The sequence below is a fragment of the Schistocerca americana genome, chromosome 5 (assembly GCF_021461395.2).
Source record: "Schistocerca americana isolate TAMUIC-IGC-003095 chromosome 5, iqSchAmer2.1, whole genome shotgun sequence".
Classification (NCBI taxonomy): Eukaryota; Metazoa; Arthropoda; class Insecta; order Orthoptera; family Acrididae; genus Schistocerca; species Schistocerca americana.
This window is the reverse complement of record NC_060123.1, coordinates 448,359,839-448,383,118: the sequence shown is the minus strand read 5'-3', so window position 1 is coordinate 448,383,118 and position 23,280 is coordinate 448,359,839. Positions and strand designations below refer to the sequence as shown.

Sequence of the window (23,280 nt, the reverse complement as noted above, 5' to 3'; positions counted from 1 at the left end):
GATAATGACACATCACATTTCACCAGCCACTATGACTGATGAACTCTGGCACAGAGTGGAGCAGAAAGGAGTGATGCATTTCTCATCCAGTCTCAGTCCGGCACCCAGTTGGGTTACAGTGTTATTGACCAGCAGTGTATTCGTAAAATTACAAGGGGTGGATACAAAGTAATGGTACCACTGCTGTAGCATCATATCGCTGAGTCAGTGAGTTGCCATCTGTGTTGACACAATAAAGGCCTGTTAGACGAGTTAGTACAGTGAGCGAGGACAATATTCTGTCAATATACTGCAGTGTGTAGACCATTGGACGTCATATCAGTAGTGCAATCACCCTGACATCATGTTTACAAAGATAGAGCAAAGTTATTGGCTCAAAATTGAAGTGACATGAGATCGGAGTATGCAATAATGTTTCCAGGGACTGTGTGAAGCATCTGGTGACACAGCGTTGCCATACAGCTCAGTCACACAGTGAATTAAAATGTTCAGATTAGGCAGAGATGCTAAAAAGGATCACCCCTGTACAGGATGAACCAACATGGGGACAGGTCCTTGCTTCCTTGTTGGACGCTGATTGCCACTGAACTGTGCCTGAGTTATCAGCAGAAGTTGGAGTATGCCACAAAACTGTGCTCCTCATTCTGCACAACATTCTTGGGTACCACAAAATTGCCGTCCGTTGGATACCCAATGAAATATCTCAGATGCAACAATGGCACTGATGTACTGTCGCACAGGATTTGTTCGGCCAGTACGAGAGGAAAAGTAATGACTTTTTTCGATGCATCATCAGTATTAAGGAAACCTGTTCACGCTTGTATGAACCAAACTTGAAACACCAATCCAATGAATGGAGGCATCCCGGTTCTCCTCGTCCACAGAAAGTGCATGCTACACAAAGTGCTGTGAAGGTGATGTTCATTGTGGTGACATATGACACTGAGGGGTAATACTGCACAACGCTTTACCACCAAGAGTGACGGTAGATGTTGCCTATAAGTGCACAGCCCTGCAATACCATCTTCATCTAGTGCTTAGGTGAAAGCAATAACATTTCATTCTGCATGACAATGCACAATACCACACCGCTGCTGCTGTCCAGAACCTCTTCTGCCACTGGCGGTGGGAGAGGCTGGAACATCCACTGTACTCATTTGACGTGAGTCCCTGTGATTACGATTTCTTTGCCAAAGTGGAAGAACCACTGCGAGGGATCCAGTACAACACCAGAGATGACATTATCCGTGCTGTAGGACGGTCAGTATGGGACATCAACAGAAATAGAAGTGGAGATGGTATACGATGTGTTCCAGACATTTGGCAGAAGATTATAAATAATAGGGTGATTACATTGAAGACGTGTAACTATAAGTACCTCTGTCATTAAAGTCATTTCAGAGCAGAATAATAGTTCTCAATACTTTATATTCAGCCCTAGTATCTGAACATACTGCCATTTTCAAATTCGTCTCTTAAGCTACCACTGTGTAAGGTGTTAAGAATAGTTGTATCTTAGTAACGGAATTGCTGTGTCAGTACAGACTACCTATTAATGTTGTTGTTTATTTGCCCTTTAATTTTTTCAAATTTTTTACTTTTAAAGTTAAATTTTATGTTTCATTGTACTTTAAAAACTCTTAATTGCTCTCTATAATTTTTCAGAATTGCTCATTATGCTAAACAGTCAGATATTCAGACAGCAGCTATGTTGTGCTGTATATTTAGTACCCGTCCAGAGAGCCAAGAAATTCGTAAACATAAACATCTAAGCAAGTCTGTCAATGTCAGTGTAAGTATAACCACTTTCATTTCAGTTTATTCATTAAGTAGTGATCAATCTCTAAAAAACTGAAAGCCGACTTGGTGTTATCTCAGTTAGACTGGCTGTCAGTCATGGTTCCTGTGATAAATTAATAACTGAATGAAGAATTGTTCAAAGCAGCAGGCAGTAGTTGCTGTTGCATTTGTGTAATATGAGATAAAGAAGTTAGAAAGTTAGGATTCACGTATGTCATTTTCTTAGGTTATCTGCTCAGTTATGAGACAAAATTTTAAGCATTACAGAGAAACAGTTCTCAGGAAATGGTAAATCTACAAAATCGGATGCAAGGAGTAGATAACATAATGGAAATGAATGAGAAAAAAATACACATTATAAATGAACAATGTAAGGAAAAGATAGATTGCTACTTTCCATAAGTTGCAGACAGGCACAACTACAAGACATTTACATTCTTATATGTGTAGTTGTGTTTTATTTGTGCCTGTCTGCAACTTAACTTGTCATCTTTAAGGTAAGCAGTAATCTGTATGTTCCTTACATTGTTGATATTCCAACCTGTAGTTTTCATTGTTTCATTATAAATTAGGCATATAAAGAAGTTATCTGAACATAGATAATGGATAGTAAGCAAATGTGAGAGAGAAAGCAGTATCATATAATACTATATAACGAGAAGAGTCAAATATGTCACACCAGGGAGAAAATGCATCCTTTCAGGCTGCAGCATGAGAGATGTGGCAGCCATGTTGTATGTGTTTCATTCTTGGGCAGTTTATTCTGCCCTAGGTGCTGGATATTTCCGGTGTGCTTGACATTTCTCTCTGTGCCGCAAATGTGCATTGGGGAAGTTAAGAATATGTATTTACACCATTTACATTCATAAGTCATGTGTTTGTTTAACAAGCGTACAGCTGTGGTTGTATATTTTTTACATTGTAGGAAACTTCAGTTGAGAAAACTGGAATTGCAAAGAGACATGTTGGCTGGCAATTACTTGACCTCAGGAGATGAAATTTCAATTACTGCTGATAGAAATGATTAAAAAACTTTTTAAGGTTTTAGGACCTGTTTTCCTTCATCAAGGAGGAAAGAGCTGACATAGAGTTGAGAGGGACCTCCCCACCACCTCCCCCTCTCCTCCCCTCCCCTCCCCTCCCCTCCCCTCCCCTCTCCTCCCCTCCTGACCTCCCCCATCCCCTCCCCTCCCCAATTCAGAGATGATACAAGATGAACAATTCTGAATGGACGCAACAGAACAGTCTTTCCTGAACTCTGAAGGCTGACCAACTGATACTCACATCCTGCCATTCTCCAGGACATAACCTCCATTATTTATACTTTTACTTTTTTATCTTCATCTTGCTGCTGTCCCCCCCCCCCCCCTCCCCTCCCTCTTTTTCTGCTTTCTTCCAGTTCCTGATGGAATTATTCATTTAATTTTTCATTTACCTTCCTGTTTAATTCATCCTGATTTCTCTCTCTTTCCCTTCTATCAGCTCTGAACTGAAGGTGGCACAGTGCTCATCTTTGACCTCCTATTCTTTCTGACACCTTCCCCTTTATATTTGTCTCCCCTCACCTTCATAGCAGGTAGGTCGCTCTCAACCTGCTGTCTGAACAATCTCTTGCTCCTTTCAAACTTTCCTCAATGAATCCCTCTTTTTTTCGTGATGAAGGAACGCAAATGTTCTGAATGCTCAAAAAGTTTTTTCTACTTTCAAATGTTATTTAAAGAGTATTGCAAATTATGCCTCCTGAGTGTAGGTAATTGCCAACCATTTCTGTCTCCTTGTAATTGAATGTATATTGCACATTCTTGCAATAGAAGACTGGACCAAATGATTTACTGCTGGATTGTTCTGTGTGGTACAGTTTGAAGTATCAAAAGCACAATATTTATTTTCAATAATGGAAATTTTTGGATGGAAAAATATGTAAAATGAGGAAATGGCAACCATTCACCTGTAACGGAACAATGCATGGTGCACAGATATATGTAACAGAAATCGGTATTCACCCTAGCTTCTGAACTCTTGCCTTTTCTAGTAAAAGTACGCACGTTCACACAAACAACCCCACAGATACCCACACACTCTCCCATAGTAGCAGTGAGCCTTATTATTGAATATCAATTATTGAAAGCAGTTGCCTGAGCAGGTGGACGGCAGGTTAGGGAAGGATGCGCAATGTAAGGGGTGGGTAGTGGGATAGTGTGAAGCAGGTCTTTTCGACAATTGACTCAGTCTCTGCACAAGATGAAAAAAGTTCAGAGGGTTGGCGTATAAGAAATAAATGGATAGATAGATAGATAGATAGATAGAGGGAGGTGGGAGTAGGAAAGTAAAAGGGCGGGGAAGGGGGGGGGGGGGGGGGGGGTTGCTGAGGAAGGTGGTGATGAGAAGAGAGGTATCTACATCATGATATTTTATTGTATATACACATACAATCTGTGCTGTTTAAAGAACATGAAAGAGTGGTGAGAATAGGGCAGTAGTGTTGACATTGAGCTGATGAGCTGACACCGCACTGCAGCTTCTTCTTCTTCTTCAGGTTTTTTAAAAATAATTGTGAGTTTCAATGTAATAGCAATATAATAGCAACAGTCAAGCACTCAACCTGCATATTAAGGACTGAACTGCTATTGCTATTAACCACATGTGCCACACTTCAGCTGCTGTGGCACTCCACTGCAGTTTTAGAGTAAAAGAAAATACCAAGATACTGAAATTAGACTGACATGATTATAAATTATGAAGAAGGGGGAGAGAACTAGAGACTCAAACATGCTCAGGACTAGAGTGGATTCAACTGTAAAATCTTATAAACGTGTAATTACCACATGCGATATTTTGAGACATTAGATTCATGAGAAGGATTCAATGATAAAGCAGCCAGCATAAAATAGGAATTTTACTCAAACTGAAATGCATCTCTATAGGCTGAGGTTTATCCCCTGGGCATAGTTTTGACAGTGTTAGCATACTGTCAAAGTGTTGATAAATAAATTTCAATATTTTACAGCTAAGTAATTCTACCTCTGTAATTTTGCTTCAGATTTCTCTTCAGAAGTCACATAAAGAGCAAAATGTGTGACTTTGTGTCACATTAAGTTCTTCATTGTTCACATATTAGTAGATAAAAATGGGTTATTCTTAATGGACTGCAAATGATGTCCCAAAGATTTGTTCAGTACTCATTTAGAAAACAGTAAATACATCTGTTTATTTAGAGAACAATTAAAGTACTGAACTACAAAGTCTACAGTGGAAATGACTCATCTTTGCAGAATTATGCATACACAGGCTTAATAGACTAAGCAGTCTTTTAAAACTTCCATCTGAAAGTGATGCAAAGTATGTGTGGGAATAGTGATCATTATTAAAGTTCTGAAGAGCTATATTCCTTTATCAGCGTATGGAATTTGTACATATGTAAAATATATACAGGGTGAGTCACTAACTATTGCCACCTAGAATAATTCCGAAAGTATGACAATAGCTGAAAAGTTTGTGGGACAAATGTTGCATGGTACAACGGGGGCCATAATATGACATTGGTTTTTTGTTGCTAGGTAGGGTCACATCAGATATATGAAGATCAACTTTGTTTTTTTTTTTTTTTAAATGGGATGCTGTAGTTTGGCACTTATTTTCTGATATCGAAACGAATCCAGTGATATGCAACAGTAAGGTCTTTGAAGGTCAACGAACTTCAAAAAGGTGGCATGAACGTCCATTTACAGAAGGTGTTCGAAGTAATGACCATTGGTAGCAATGAAGTGCTGCAATTTTCTTATCAGGGATTGAGTAGTATTCCTTATTGCTTCGACACTTATCAAAGCGTGTGCTCTGACAATTCTCTCTCATATATCGTGCAAATAGTAAATATTCACCGAATACAGCGTATCCGTCTAACATGCCATTGACACGTAAACACCATTTGTCAGTTTCACAATACAACACTAATAGGAACGACAAGACCAGTATTGTCAAATCAAGCGAAAGTGAATGATGTATTCCTTTGAAGAACAAATCAATATGCTTCTCATTTATGGAGAATGCCAACAAAATTCAGTGAGAGCTAGAGACTTACACACCGACAGATTTTCTCAACGTACTCACCATACACGTCGTACATTTAAATATGTGTATGATGAATTTAAAACAACTGGATCTTTAATGCATCAGAAACGTATCCGCCAAAGAAAAGTTACTAACGAGGAAATGGTAATTGGTACTCTCGCCACTGTGGTTCGAGATCCTTGTGTTAGTTTGCGTCAAATCGCAAGGGAATCTGGCATGAGCCAGAGTAGTGTTGTTCGTGTTCTGCATCACCATAAATATCATCCTCACCATATAAGTCTTCACCAACAAATTAACTGGTACAGACTGTATGCATCGCAATGAATTCTGCCGATGGGCTCAATTTCATATTCAGAGGGATGACACATTTATTAATTTGATTTTATATAATGACGAGGCTACATTCATGAACCATGGAAATGTTAGCTTGCATAAAATGCAATATTGGGCAACTGAAAATCCATATTGGCTGCATCAAGTTGCACACCAAAAACTGTGCTTGGTGAATGTATGGTGAGGGATTCTGGTGGACTGAATTATAGGCCCCTATTTCATCAAAGGAAATATTAATGGTAGGTAGTACACCACATTCTTGGAAGAAATACCTTTAGGAACAAGGAACAGAATGTGGCATCAACACGATGGGTGTCCGACACATTTTTCACTGATAGCTAGAAATGAGTTTCAGATATAATTCCCAAATCATTGGATTGGATGCGGAGGAGATGAGTCGTGGCCGGCTCGTTCGCCAGACTTGATGCCTCTGGATTTTTTCTTGTGGGGATTTGTAAAAGACATCGTTTATAAAGACGTTCCAACTACATCTGAAGATATGCGAGAGAGAATTGTCAGAGCTTGTGCTTCGATAAGTGCCATTGCGATAAGGAATATCACTCAGTCCATGATAAGAAGATTGCAGCACTGCATTGATACCAATGGTTCATACTTCGATCACCTTCTGTAGGTGGATGTTCATGCCACCTTTGTGACCTTCGTTGACCTTCAGAAACCTTCCTGTTACACATCATGGATTTGTCTCGATATCCACTATCAGAAAATGAGTGCCAAATTATAGCACCCCCCCCCCCCCCCCCCAAAAAAAAAAAAAAAAAAAAAAAAAAAGGGGGGGGGGGTTGACCTTTGTATCTCTGAAACATACCCACCTAGCAACAAAAAACCTGCGTCATGCTATGGCCCCCGTTGTCCCATGCAACTTTTGTCCCAAAAACTTTTCAACTCCTGCCATACTTTCAGAGTTATTCTTGGTGGCAATAGTTAGTGACCCACCCTGTATATATCAGTACACTCTCAAATGCTGATTTCAGTGGTAGTCTTAACTTATATAGATGCATTTTCATTCACAATTTTATATAGATGCATTTTCATTCACAATTTTTTTCTGTTCAGTGCTGTACTACAGTATCCACCATCTGTGTATTGTTTATCACTGGTTCAGCAAATAAAAAATGTAGGCTTATATATGTATTTTATCATCAAAATATTTAAGAATAAGAACTTATGTTCTAAAGAAGTTAATTACTTATTGCAGAAATGTAATCACTGTTTTCTCATGCATTAACATCATCCTTTCTAGTAGTGTTCATGTTACCTTACTCACCATCTGGCAGGGCCCTGTTTTGTACGGGTATCTTACTCTTACTCTGATCTGAAACTTCTCAGAGTGGGGTGTTGAAGACTTACAATAATCTGCCTGTAACCAACAATCTCACCATGGTAGTCAATCATTTTTTGTAAAACTTTAGACAAATGAAGGGGCAATTCATAAGCCAGCCTGTACTTAATTTACAATTAGTTGCAACACAGATTGTGGCAAAACTTAATGTCCCAGAAAAAGATGACAAAATGCTTTCTTCTTTACACTGGTCAGACAAAACATTATGGCCACAGACCTTCTATAGACATAAACCCATTCAGGTGATAGCAGCATCACCTAGCAAGGAACGCCTGCTAGTCAGACACTAGCACAGTGCCTGTATTATCAGTGAGTGTGTTGTCCGTGTGTAGAATGGGGAAGGTGCGCAATCTGTCTGAGTTTGACTAAGGGCAGATTGTGGTGACCCGGAGGCTCGGCACGAGCATTTTGGAAACTGCATGACTTGTTGGGTGTTTGAGGGGTGCTGTGGCGAGTGTCTTTAGCAAAACCAAGGTGAAATCATGTCAAGTCCTCATGGGGTTGGGTGGCCACCCGTCATTACTGATGTCAGACATTGCAGATTGGGCAGACTGCTAGGACAGGTGTGAACTGCGGTGGAACTAATGTCAGACTTTAATGATGGATTGAGTGCAAGTGTGTGTGAATGCACAGTGCACCGGACACTTCTAACGTCAGGCCACCACAGTCAACGACCCGTGCCTGTGCCAATCTTAACACTACACCGTCGATAACTATCACTGCAATGGGAACATGACAATTGGCTCTGGATGTTGGCACAGTGGTAGAGTGTTGCATGGTCGGATGAATCCCAATACCTTCATCATCATGCTGATGGCAGGGCACGAATCCATTGTTTCTAGGGGAACAGCTCCTTGACGTCTGTGCTGCAGTACGGGGCAAGCTGGTGGTGGCCCCATTATGCTCTGGGGAAATTGCTGGGAACCATTGACCCAGTGGAACTCATGCAAGGCATCATGATAGCCAAGGAGTATTGAACACTAGTTACAGACCACATACACCCCATCATGACGATCATGTTTCCCCAAGGCCAGGAGTGTGATGGAGTGGTTAAAGGAACACAGTGATGGGTTCCAATAGATGTTCTGGCCCCCAACTCATGAGATCTGATCCCAAGTCAACGCATCTGGGATGTGATTGAATATCGCGTCCAATATCATCACCTCCTTCCCAGGAATTTATGGGAATTAGGTGGCTTGTGTGTGCAGATGTGTTGCAAACTCCCTCCAGTGACCTACCAAGGCCTCAGTGTCGCCACTGTTTTCTGTGCTAAAGGTGGACATACCGGCTATTAGGTAGGAGGTTGTAATGTTCTGGATGATCAGTGTACATATGTGGATGTGATCACGATAGTCCTCTTCCTGACTCCTAGATGCCCTTATGAAAAGGATTGCGATATTAATCCTTCTGTATGAAAATCTGTGGTACCCTGGAAATAATAGCTTGCTATGAAGTGCACATAAGCTATTCCCTGAGATTACTGGAGTAACTAAGGCTCTGTTGGTTTCGTGGAAGCAATCTGAATGAGTGTGAGAACCACCTTGTTCATATAACTGAAAGCCAGAATTCTCTAATTATTGACCAGGAAACATACCAGCTATTAGGTAGGAGGTTGTAATGTTCTGGATGGTCAGTGTACATATGTGGATGTGATCACGATAGTCCTCTTCCTGACTCCTAGATAATTTTATCCATTTGTCACTTGTCTATGACTGCTATTAATTATTATAAATGAAATTCACCCCTGTCAGAATGTCCTTTGTTAAAGGCTACTTGTTTTGTAATATTAATCCTCATCTTTAGGCATCTGGTAATGCAACTACATTATTGGACTATTGAACCATAAAGTAAATTAAATTAGTTGAGATTCAAAGTAATATCTGAACAGTGAAACAGTTTTCATCAAATCATAACTCACTTGACCATGGACAGTTAACAATAACTTGGCATAGAGTGTGTTACCAGTCTCCACTTATGGGCTGTGGTATCTGTAAAGAAAAATGACAAGTATTACTTTTCAAGCTACTATGTGTTAAAAATGTAGGAATGAGAAACTTTTAACAGAAACTCCCAGACATACAAGATCAGCCTTAATTTTCCTCATCCATTTAATAATTTCCTTTGTATTGCTATATATTATGTGTAGTACTAGAAAAGAAAATTTTGTTCTTCCTTTGTGTGTTCTTATTGGGCTTAAAGTGCCATTACTGCACTGTTAGGCTGAGATTTGTGTTACACTTCGTCTTCCATTTCATGAACTCAAATTTTATTTCAGTTTCTCTCCTTTTTTATTATAAATGTATGCATAGTTTACATACTAGGCTTCTAATACCTAGTACTATATTAATTCAGGGTGATTACTCTTCTGTAAGATCTGAAATTCTCAGGGAATTATATTTTACCTGAAAAAAATTAGGGAAATCGCAGGGAATTTCAGGAATTGCATAAAATCTCAGGGAATTCTGTGTTTTTAACCTAGCATTGAACTTGAATTTTATACCATTTTATAAACCACAAATTTTTAAATACTGATAACTCAAAATATATTAGTTATGTGAATATTATTCCATATAAATTATCAACGTTTAAAAAAAATGTTTAAACTACTGCTTATGGGTGGTGTATAGCTCAAGTGAGAGGAAAGAAAAGTAATTATTGTGGTATGCTCTCGCCACCCCCCTCCGCTTCCCACCAGTCATCATTAATGTATCAGGAGATTCTTGACACAGTCTTCCTCCTTGCACCTGGAATTGTGAGGGATTATTTTTTTCCAGAGTGTGAGTAGCAGCCTTGCAATAGTAATGAATTTTTGTCACATTAATCTGTGAGCTGTATATTTCGATTAAAATAACTTTGTGATTGATGGATGTCAGTGTTGCGGAGCAGAGTTGCTAGCTTGTATACAACAGGCCATGTGCTTATGAGATCAATACTTGCACTTGCATTCCAAAAAAGTGCCTACCAACTGTTGTGACATAGTGGGGAGGGCAGAGGTGGTAGGTGTAGCATGGGGACAGTGATGCTTATGATACTATACTCACGCTTTTAAAGCAGTGAAATGACCATTCAGTCACACACATCTTGAAGTTACAAACTATCTAAATAAGTGGAAAAATTGGAAGATGCGAACACAACTGAATGTTTGGTAATACACTATACCATTAACCAAAGCCCACCAGTTATATATGAATCCCTGTCACTATCATCCTTGTGGTCACTATCATTGTCAGAATTTAATGAACTGATAAGTTGTTCAGTGTTATTTGTCCTACACATTCATCTCCCGTGCTTTCATTGTTATTTGCTTTGTGTGTTTCCCAACATTACAACAATATGATGACTTAAATATGGTTTATAGCATTCTTTCCTAACCTTTCACTTCTGCCAGCATACAGTTTCTATTGTCCCTTGCCGCATAACCATTAAAATTGATCCCATATGAGTTCAATGAAATTGAAATGGCAGTGATATGGTGGCTGGTGGCTATTTGATTCACCCTTTCTGCAGTTGCCTGGTATGAGAATGTTTTTATGTTGTAATAGTCAGTCAAGAATGTATTTTTTTTTCCAAAAGCTGCTGTAGGCACCTTATTGTAGATAGTTGAATGGTATGTTGCATTGTCCCTAACTGTTACTGAAGGTTTTTTTAAGTTTCTCACACTGAATCCTTTAACCACAATAAAATTTGTCTCCATGCATTTCTTCGTGGTAATCAGCAGCTTTTTCTATTTGAATTCCCAATTTTTTATATTATTTCATGTAGAAATAAACTCAACACTCAATTTAATAATTATTAAAGTAATAAAAGATTAATAATATCTAAAATGAGGGACATTGCTTTTATGATCACATTTTTACAAGAATATAGTCTTCTTACAGAAAAATAACAAGTAAGCCTAAAAAAAGACAAAAGAGTAAGAAAATATAAAACACGTTCCACTGTGTATTTGAACACACTACTCTTCTGTTTCCACTTCAGTGCTTTATTCTTATCGTGATGTGTCACGCAGACCATTTGTCTCATTTAATCTTGTTAGATTACACTGTTACTGGAAAGTAAATGCAGGTGTGACTGATCTGAGAAATTACATAAGAAATAGAAACACAAACACACAACTGAAACCGGCATAGTATGGAAGAATAGCTTTGATTATGGTGTGGAGAGACAGATGGTGACTATGTAAATTATAGTTACTCCACATTGTAATGAGACATGATCCTTCTTCCACCCTTAAAAACAAATTTAGTATGAGAGCTATATTTCATATACAATAACATTTGATGTAAATGTAAAGTACCAAACCACATTTTTGCTACATATTCTCCTAATTAAGTGCTGTAGATTTCTCAATTGCAGAACAACATAATAATTATAGATCTATAATGGAAATATAACCCATTCATTATCACACTACAATATAGACTGTAATGTGCGAAAGAATTAGAATTTTTAACAAAATACCTTCTTCATGATCACCTGATAAAGGTTGTGACTCTGATATTGTAGTGTCCTTCCTGTCAGCCCCTCTTGACCTCTGTGACCAGCCATGCCTGGCCCTCTCCCACCCACTATGACAGCTGTCAAGGCTCTGCTGCTTGTACCTGCAGAACAGACAACACAGCAAGCATGTCGAGTCCAAGAAACAACTGCGATTGACTGATGCACAGCTCTGACTGATCATCTCTCTGAAATACCAAACGCAAAGCTATTTTAATTGAAGTATAGTTTCTGAATCTTTGATACTGACATACAGCTTTAAATAGTGAAAATATGAGATCTGAATGGGAAGCAGGAGAAAAAAATTTCGGGCAAGATGAAAAATAGGCTAAGAAAAAGACTGTTTTAACCTGTGTCCATAAACATAACTGCCCCAATGGTAATTATTACTGTAGGTCTGAAGTTCCACCTATTTTTGCAAAACTCATTCGCTTCTCAGTTTCCTTCCTCAAACATGTTGCAGCACGTATGTGTGTTTCATTAATGGGTCCTTATTTTTATTGCATGTTGTAGTTGCTAATTTGTTTGGTTTGAAAAACACATTGATTCCTTTTCTTGAGTTGTGAGTTGCCTATCATGGTCATCATCCCCTTCCCTTTCCCCAGTTATTATACTTCTTCGTGTGCGTATGCTCGTCATGTGAAAACAAAGACCCAAAAACTTTTCTTTAAGCTCCAGAACCAAACTTTCTTCAGTAATTAATGATAAAGCAAAAGAGAGTCTACATCACTGCAAATTGAGACTCCACTATTGAAGAAATGTTAAATCTGATGGTAATGCAACATTTGTTGAAAATGTAGTCTAACACACTGCAATACTAACCTGTGGGAGAAAGAATACAAGGAAATATAAATCAATAAAAATGAAAGAGGAGCAAGAGGAAGAAAGAGAAAGGTATCAGCCAAATACATAATAATATTTTTTCTTCTATATGTCTGTTTGTTCTTGGCCCAACTCTCAAGAGTCTTAAGTGACACCTTCTATATTGTTTCTCTCAGCCTCTTTTCGTCTTTGACGTGATAGATAAATTTTTATTATTTAGTAGAGAGCTGACAATGGTTTACCATTTTTGAGATCATTTTATTTGCTGGTACATTTATAAATTTTGTATTATTTTTAAAATTATGTTTGATGTTAACGTATCTTCAAACAGATGTGTGGACAACTGCACTGGAGAGACAATTATATTCAAAGAAGTGGTAATTTAATAATATAGTTAGGCAAAAGGAAATCATCTATTTACTGGTTGGTCTGGTGAAACAACTGGGCCAAGGCTGATTGAAATATGATGAATCTCTGGCCTTTGCAAGCACCAGCTCCTTTATCAACAGCCAAAGGTACAACAGGAGAAGGGAAAGATTTAGATGACACCTAGAGGTGGAATGTTAAACATGTCCTCAGACACCTTGATAAAAGTGAGACCCAAGACTCAGAGTTGGGAGTCAGAAATAACAATGAGCCATAGCAATGAAGATTCATATCTGCTTCCCAACCAATGAACTGTGGATTATGGTTGTTGCATTCCACTGCCAGTTCAGTTCCAGTTACATATCCTGTTTGTGTCTAGGGAACTAATGGGTTTGAGTGCCTTTTTCCTGGTTTTGTTATAGACAATATTCATCTAAAACTTTGCCCTTCTTCTTTCTTTCCTTTAGCTCTCAACAAAGGAGCCAATGGTTGTGAATGCTTGAGACTGATTATGTTTTGTTTGTCTTAGATTTTGTCATCCCTGCCTGAATTTTTGAAATCTAGGGTACTGGTAAGTAGTTGCTTTTATTCTAACTCTTATACAATTAATTGGTGTTGGAATTACATCTTTTGTCTTTATATTATAATTTTCAACAGAGTGTCCATGAATATTTTTCTGACTTTACCAAGTTCGAGATATAAATAAAATAAATGAAAAGTAAAATGTGCAGAGAGAAAGAGAGAGATAGACTGACGACTGACTCAATATAATGACCAGCATTAAAGAAACACATTAAGCATTAGAGAGATTAGACAAGATGAGATTTTTTGCAAATAAATAAGTTTCTGTTCCTTGGGCTTATATATCATTTATATTAATTTCAGTTATCCTTACAGTTTCCTGATACAAAATAGGGGGCATAGGAGGTGGGAAATACCTATTTTTGAGTGGCATACTTACTTTTGAATGGTTGATAATAGAACAATTTACTCTAGTCTTAGAAACAGAGTACTATTTTCTGTAATATAATAGTAATTGTTGCTCTTAGGTGTATTTATTTGCTGGGTATCAGCCTGTTCTAGATCTAATGACACATTAGTGACAGTCAGTAGCATCATGTGATATTAAATACCAATATATGCACTCAATATAATGACCAGCATTAAAGAAACACATTAAGCATTAGAGAGATTAGACAAGATGAGATTTTTTGCAAATAAATAAGTTTCTGTTCCTTGGGCTTATATATCATTTATATTAATTTCAGTTATCCTTACAGTTTCCTGATACAAAATAGGGGGCATAGGAGGTGGGAAATACCTATTTTTGAGTGGCATACTTACTTTTGAATGGTTGATAATAGAACAATTTACTCTAGTCTTAGAAACAGAGTACTATTTTCTGTAATATAATAGTAATTGTTGCTCTTAGGTGTATTTATTTGCTGGGTATCAGCCTGTTCTAGATCTAATGACACATTAGTGACAGTCAGTAGCATCATGTGATATTAAATACCAATATATGCACTTAATTACTGTATCACAAGGCTTGGTCTCAGTAATTTCTATTGCAGCAATAATTTCACTGTATGCTGTGGCATGATGATCAGTTTTTTGTCTTTTAAATCTTTGTTATTATCCCCTACTTGCTAGTAAGCAATATCTCTTTGGAGGAGGATATGGTTTTATACCTAAAATCGTACTACTAATTATACTTTTGTCCGACATAACATAATTATTGACATCTTCATTCCTTTGCGGCATACCTGAATCCTGTGTCACCCTCAAAATTTGTAGCGTACATTTTACCCTATGTTGTGTGCCTCATTGAAAGTAACCTTGGACAAACATTTATGCTCCTGAAACCTGTCACTGCAATTGTGAATAATCTACATGTTCATTGACATTTTACTACAGAGCATTTACACATGTGAAATGAGTCACTAAAATACTTGTTTTCTAGATTTTCTCCTCTTAAAATGAACAGGAACAGTCTTCTCTAAAATGGATACTGTATGAGCTGTGAGCACTAGCTCATATTCAATACCAGGAAACAAATGTCTTCTACTGCCAGCTGCTTGCTTTTCAGATACTGTGAGGAGCTAATGTGGACCAAAACAAGAAAAAATTCTTAAGCAAACATGGGATCTAAAAGGTGTGCCTTAAGATCTGTGAGCATGTGATCAGTAGAGATGTGTTTCACAGTAGCAAATACAAACAAGTGCTTATAGCTCTTGGAGGTATGTGCTTTAGAGCACACGTTTAATGGACCTTTTTCTTGTGTTGTTTCATACTACCACCTCTCCAAATATGAAGAGCAAAGAGCATGCAGTAGAAGAGATTTATTTCATAGTGTCAAAGATGTAGTGCTTTATTTTTCATTGCATTCAAGCAGCTACAATCAAGAATACATTTTTTAACTTTTCTGACAAAAATGTGTGGCAAACTGTGACCCATAGTGGATTTTGACCTTTCTCAAGCATTCCCTTTAACTGGCGAGGTATGACCATTAGTACAGCATTGTCTGTGATAGGCAAATATGTGACTTCCAGTCCCCAGTTCACTGCACATTTTAATTTACTAGACTTGCAATGGTAACCTACAACACCATAGAATGGAGGTATTCTTCTACAACAAAGTTTCATCTGAGGTTCCCAGAGGGGAAAAATGTTGTATAGGAGAAGCCTTTGATGCTTTCAAATGTTTATAATGTTTATAAGGTATAGAAATAATATAGACATGATTCATTCTTGAATCCTCTTCATATTTGGGGTGGTCATGAAATATTGGCAGTACAGAGAATGGAAGTAATTAATTTGTGACTCATTAAACTAATCTCATTCACTGTGGATGAAAAAGATGTTCCAGCATTGTGTGAACTATGTGAACAGTGACTGATGATTCGGTGTAGTTAGATAGTATTATGAAAGCATACACTGAAGACATTGGCTGTTAAAAAATTTCGTATCAAATCTCTGAAACTGATTGAAACTTGTACAATCATAACAACCTGTAACACAAAAAATATTTCAGCAGGTTGTGCCACACAGCATGTAGACACTTATAAAATATTACCATCATCACCTTTTATAAGAAAAATCTGTATTATTGCTACAGTTTTGATTATTCACAACTCATTATCAGGCACAGGAAGTTTTTCAGTCATGGTATTTTTGTGGATACATACATGACATTCAGCCTTTCTTTCTGTAATGTCAAAAATGCAAATTCAGCATAAGAACCTAGTATGGAAATTCTGACCAATGTTCAGAAAATTCAGTGTTGTCTATAATATAATCGCATGATGCTTCCAACATCTGTATTATTGTGAAGCATTGGGACACATCACTATAAGTTCTTGTGGTTCAGATGGGGCTGAACGCCATGTATCTATCCATGCAAATACTGTGATTGAAAAACTTTTGTGAGTCGTGCTTGGGTAGCTCAGTTGGTAGGGCACTTACCTGTGAAAGGCAAAGGTCCTGGGTTTGAGACTCAGTCTGGCGCACAGTTTTAATCTGCCTGGAATTCCATGTAAGTACACACTCTGCTGTAGAGTAAAAAATTCATTCTGAAAACATCCCCTAGGCTGTGACCAAGCCATGTCCCTGCAATTTCCTTTCCTCCAAACAGAAATTTTTGTCAACTATGGTAGGTAAGAGATGAGGTACGTGAGGAAATAAAACTGTGAGATTAAGTTGTGTTCAGGTGTCTCAGTTGCCATAGTTGAGGTGGTCTAAGAAGATCCTTAAGAGCTTACAGCACTGTTGACAGCTTTCAGCTGTGAACCTCTAATGGTTGCAGGCAAAAACAATAGCCGTCTATTGGGCTCTGATAATACTGAGGCATTGCCATATGATATTTATCAAATTACATTCCTTTTTTCATTGAGGTAGTCCCGTAAAACTGCCATGCCCATCTCACTGGAACTGTCAGGGATCAACTTATGCCATGTCAGCTGTAGAGCACTTACTCATGAAAGACAAAGGTGTCCTGTTCCAGTTCCAGCCCAATGTACAGCGTTAAACTGCCAGGTAGTTTCGTATAAGTGCACACACCCCTGAAGAGTGAAAAATTCATTGCTGATGTCCATTTTTGTTTTATTGAATTCAGTTTTTTATGTTTCACCTTGATCTTGATAATGGAGCATATTATATATTAAATATTAGTTAATTATCTAAGAAATTTTACAACCTGTTGTGTAGTCATAAAGGTTTTTATTTTTCCATTTCTTGATATCATCTAGAACTGATACAAGTGGGTAATATTCATGTGTCTTAGGTCAGTTCAGCACTAAAACAGAGTTAAGTGAAATGAAAAATTTGCTTTTATTTGGTTAAGTACTTTTAGTTTTTATGTGTGTCACATTCATCAGTTGATTAGAAACCACAATTTTGAGCACAATTGACATATTCAGCTTTAAATGGCACATTGAGACACTGTTTTCTTGATGTATGTTAATTATTAATGCTGCATGAAGTGCACAAGCTTCTGGTGATTCTGTGCTGTTTGTTCAAACAACACAAAAAATAAAGAAATAAAAGCTCTGTGGAGAGGCAGTATAGCTTTTGTGGTTTCTGCCCAATTCTTTGGTTGCTCTGTAATGGCCTACTTAATCTTCACATTTAATAGCACTGAAAAATTGAGTGCAAAAACATTTGCATGCTGATACTGTTAAATTTGTATGTCATGTGATAAATTAATCTTTCTACTGCTAATGATTTAAAGTTCTGAATTATTTGAGATGAGATTATACAATACTTCAAAGCAAAACAAAGAATAATAGATCAGTACTCAACATGAAATTTCAAATGCTGAACACAACATACAGACAGAGCTAGTGACAATTTTAACTTTGAAGTGGAAAGACACCAAACGAATAAAGTTTTGGAATGACAAGAAGTATCACAAGTGTCAAAGCTTTCCATTTATATTTTTTTGGACATATATTTGGACCTAACCCCCCCCCCCCCCCCCCCAACAAACATCTAATGATAAGAATTCTGTGTGTTGTTGATGTATCATGTAGTTCTTGTAAAAATTCTTGTGGTTCTGGCACCATATAAAGCTTGCAATATGCGATAATGTTGATAGTGTTATCTTCTATTATTTATGATTGCCAGGTATGCTATTTTTTTTAATTGTATACCACTTTTGACAGGATATAAGCAAGTTGATGCAGGATACTGTTTGGTTTAAAATTTCAGACCACAGAACATTTTGCAATGTAATTGTTGTTAATGTGATATCCTTGGTTTCATTAATAAATTTAATGTCCATATTTATATCCATTTTGATTCCACATTATTTGTTCTTACATTACTCTCATCACCTGTGTTACTGATATCCCAATATACTACTTACAGTCCACATGTATTTTGCTTTTTTTCTGAAATAACTGCATCTGCTTTGTGGCAGTTTTCAATGGTTTTATTTTTCATTTTGTTCTTGGGACATTGAACAATAAACCAAAGAAATCACTTAATTTTTGTCTGAGGACGGTAGCAGTTTTCTATGTGTGCTCACTTAAAATTGTTTACACACACATTATTTTTCCTTTTCTTCTTTCATTTATGAATATATTTATTTATTTAAGTCAGTTTTTAATACTTCTCCTGTACAAAAATACAGAATAGTATAAACAAAAAATACAGCATTATTTTAAAGTATAATAAATTTCCATTTGTAGAGTGCAACATGAGTCGGGATGGATTGCTACTCACTATACAGAGGAAGCATTGTGCAATAGACAAGCATGTTTAAAAGTAGGCTTGTAGGTTATTTTAAGGTATTGGACTAATTCCTCCATCAGGTGTAGTCATATATGTGACTGCATCTGACTAAAGACATTTTCTGATAGCCTAATAATACCTTACGGTCTGATTTTAAATGTACCTATCTGCTGCATAACACCTTCTGTGCATGGTGAGTACAGTCTATTCTGATTCATGTTGTTGTTATTAAATCCCAAATCTTCTACTGTTCAGCTTTTAGATTTTTTTGTAGGACATCAAGCAGAAAAAGTGGAAGAAGGGAAAATACAAAACAAGAATAGTGACTCAAAACACTGTGCTATGAGAAACATCCCACATAGGTTGTAAGATTGACTTTCCTTACTACTTGTCGGAATCATCTATGATAATCCTTGGTTGTAAGTCACTATTCATTTCCTTTTCAATATTTTACTCTTTCCCTTTCTTTTATGTTCCTCTTTAAAAATCTCATTGTCTTCTGTGAGCAAAAGAAAATGGAAATTATTTTCCTTTTCTTTTTTACAACAGTAAATATTCTGGAGTAAAAAAAAGGGGGGAAGTTCAAGTTTCTTTTTCTTTTTAACGTTAGCAAATTTTCAATTTTTTATGTAAATGCCCTTCCACTGCCATTAAAGTGAGTTAAAATATTTCAGTGTTAACTGATGACAGGAACATATTAATCATATTTGTAAATGAAAAGCATAAAAAATGTGCTTGTTCTTCACTAATAATTTATATAGGTATACTGTTTTCAGCTTAGAAAGCAATCATTAGACGATAACTGGTAATTGTCATCAGAGAGAATACAGTACTGATGACAGTCAGTTTTTGACTGATGATGGTTTTGTAAGTCAAAATCCAGTTAACTAAATAAATTAACACTGTAGAGCATGCAGTTTTTGTGCTTTTCATTTGTAAATACAGCATTTTCAATTATTCGTTTGCAGATTATATGGTTTGTGGAGTATTCATGCATAAAAAAAGTCCAATATTTTTGGTTTTCTGATGTTAATGGCATGTAAGTATCAACGAAGCAAGTTAAATGGAATTTGTAAAATAGATGATGGAGAAATGAAAGAATGTTGTGTTGACATTAAAACAAAAATTAGAATTTGATGAATTACATGCTGCTCTTTTGCAGTGGTTTAGCTCTACTAGCAGAAGCTGCTATTGTTTCAGATGTGATGTGTGCTGAAATGACTAAATTTTTTCATGAAGCTGTAGGGTTAGAGGGAAAATTTACTGCTTCATCTGGATGGCTAACCACATCCAAATAACATCGTAGGATTTGTGCACTTACTGTGCAAAGAAAGAGTGGCTTAGTTCAAATGTTGTAGCACCTGGTTCCTTTTGGGAAGAGTTCCAGAAATATGTGGAAGATGAGAATTATACAGCCAATGGACTGATGCATAATTACACTGGTAAAATGGCACTAACTGACTGTCCTAAGGGAATGTTAGCTGATGAGGATGATTTCATGACGTTTGGAAGAAATTGGCTATTCTGAATGCCATACATAGAATTTCTTATATCTGGCAGGAAGTCAAGCCACATATACTAGATTGATTACACTAGATTGATCACAGAGGAAAAATCTTCGAAATATAGAAGAAAGTGATTTTCCAGGTTTCAGTGATGAAGAAATAAAACTACACAGATAATGAATCTAGCAAAGTGTTTAAATGGTTTTGAAGGCGTCAATGGAGAACACGTGAACGAGGGGCTAAAGATCGATACTTGTGAACCTGGCTTCCAGTACATGAGTGATGCTAAAACAATGAAGAGGGCTGTGATTGTAATAGTGTGGATGAAGACTGTGACCTTGTTATTCATTGTACTCCAGTGAAATGTGTTGTCTTATAGCTTATACTGGCCAGGTGGGGTTTCAATACAATGGCATAACTGCTGCAAGAAAAATTTGAAAAAGCTGAGTGAATAAATGTCAACTCCTCTCAGAAGGAGATCAATATCACAGACTATTTTAAGAAATAAGCAGAGCTACAGATCCTATGCACAGACATGGAATAAACTTTTAAACAAAGAATATATGTTTGAAAATGCCCTGATTACTCGAGATGTTCGATTATTTGTGTGTCTCCTTTCCCACATCCCAAACAATTGGGAGTATGCTATACATAGTTGTTCATCTTAGTAGTGACAGAAGGATCAGTTAAGACACATTAATCATGAGCCCAAACTGAACCACATCAGGCACAGCCTAAATGTTAGCTGAATAGACCTTTTCAGAATACTACCCAGTTAGTACCAAAACACACATTACTGGCCATATACTGAATTAAACTCATTATGTAAACAATTTTGGGAATTTGTTCAAATTATCTGGTCATGTATATTTCAAGAACTTAAAACTCCTGTTACAGCATGACAAGTAACCATGTTTGTTGTAAATAGGTATCTATTTTTACCCAGTGTAGACAACTATTATTCTTACCAACTGTCCTTACAAATTTATGTTGATGATTTATATCTAATATTTCTGGTGGCAAATGTTTGTTACATTTGTGTATACTTTGACACATTCTACATCTTTTTAGGGTCACCTTCAGGATAATGTGTATGAGTCATGATGAATGAAAGAGTGGATGAATGAATGAATGAATGAATTAATTAATTAGTGATTGCTGTACTACCTCACCATATTCTGTGAAATTGAGAAAGCTTATTATCAATTAAGGAGAAGATAGATTGCTACTTACCATAAAGAAGACATGTTAAATTGCAGTCAGGCACAATTAAAAGGCACAGAAAGCTTTTGGCCACAGCCTTCATCAGCAAAAGAGAAACATACACCATTCGTACACATAAGCAAGCAAGTTGGCGGTCATCTGTGCATGAGGTGTGCTTGCTTGTGTGTGTGAATGGTGTGTGTTTCTCTTTTGGTGTCAAAGGCTGTGGCAGAAAGCTTTATGTATCTTTTAATTGTGCTTGTCTGCGACTCAGTTTATCTTCTTTGTGGTAAGTATCAATCTGTCTTTTCCTACATAGTTGATATTCCTACTTGGAGTTTCCATTGTTTGCGAGAGCTTATTATGTTGTACACAATTTGTATGTCCAGAAGTACTGAGGTATCAGTTATCATGTGTCTCAAATCCGCCAATAGGGCTTTACTTGGTATTATTGCAGTGTTTAATCCATAGGAAGAGATTCTCTATAAGATTTGACACATAGAAAGCACTTTTTTTCCATTTTTCCTGAATGATGGTGTGTAGTTGTTGCTATGTTTCTGGATGAACTAATTTACCACACCTTTAATGTTGTATTTCATTCCAAAGATGTTTCTTGGTGTCCATATAGGGTCTTTGAGAAGGTCAGTTCAGAGTATCAGCTTGAGTTTCTAAAAGCCAGAGTGCAATAGTCTTTACTTTGTTGTCAGGTTTACTGACAGGCTAATACAGAAAATGTGTAATTCCAAAATGTTATTGTAACCAAGGAAGTGTGTTCTTGTCAGTGATGTATTTGTGAACATCTAATTCATTTCTCCTTCTTCTAAAACTAATGGCCTACACCCAAACTAGGAAAATTACTCCCAGAACAACCAGCCATTGCACTGCATATATGATTTTTGTCGTGCATCTGCTGATGAAGCAATAGTAGTTTCTGAAGGTAAATAAATCTGTATTTTTTTAGATTATTTTGAACTCACATGTCTGTGTTGACCATATATAGGAAGAAAATTTAAATCCACCAGTCATTGTTTAATGGAATTTATCTCTTTATTCAAGCCATTATTGGTTGATATGTTATGCCCAGCTACAGATTATATATTAAGCACTACATGTTGTTAGCACCTTGTCACCTGCTGTTGCACTGTGTTTTAGTTTTGTATGTAGAATTTCTTATTGTGTTGTACAATATTTTATATACAGAATGGCTTGACCATCAAATATATTCATTTCACACACACTTATTGTGTCTTTCACTCAGTTTTAAGATACGTAAGCCATGGTCATGTGCTTTACAAGTGCTGTAACAGTATGTGCGTACCTTAAAATTATGATAGGATAATTTTGAAGTGAAGTGCTCTCATGTGAAAGATGCAAATGGAGCAGGTGAAGGATATCATTACATGTTACCTCATGGCCAAGCAAGCCTTGTCATTAAATACCATACAGTACAACAAAGGGCTCAGAGTTAAAACCCAGAACACATTTCACCACTGTACTATTGGTGCTAACATCATGCAGTGCTTAATATGTGGATATAGTCATCTGGAGGTGGACATATAAGTTTGAAACTAAGTATTGCTTTGGAGGAGGAAGA

The 23,280-nt window shown here is 36.9% G+C and overlaps 1 protein-coding gene across 4 annotated transcripts in view; it reads left to right on the top strand.

Annotated features, from left to right (window-relative positions):
• Positions 1 to 23,280, top strand: part of LOC124615487 (GATOR complex protein WDR59) — a 272,429-nt gene that overhangs the window by 155,459 nt on the left and 93,690 nt on the right. For 2 of the 4 annotated variants that reach the window (XM_047143424.1, XM_047143429.1), the window contains exons 17-18: positions 1,666 to 1,792; positions 13,776 to 13,817. In XM_047143424.1, the coding sequence (XP_046999380.1) occupies positions 1,666 to 1,792; positions 13,776 to 13,817 (169 nt within the window). The remainder of the gene's footprint in view (positions 1 to 1,665; positions 1,793 to 13,775; positions 13,818 to 23,280) is intronic. The other 2 variants (XM_047143428.1, XM_047143427.1) reach the window with 1 other exon arrangement.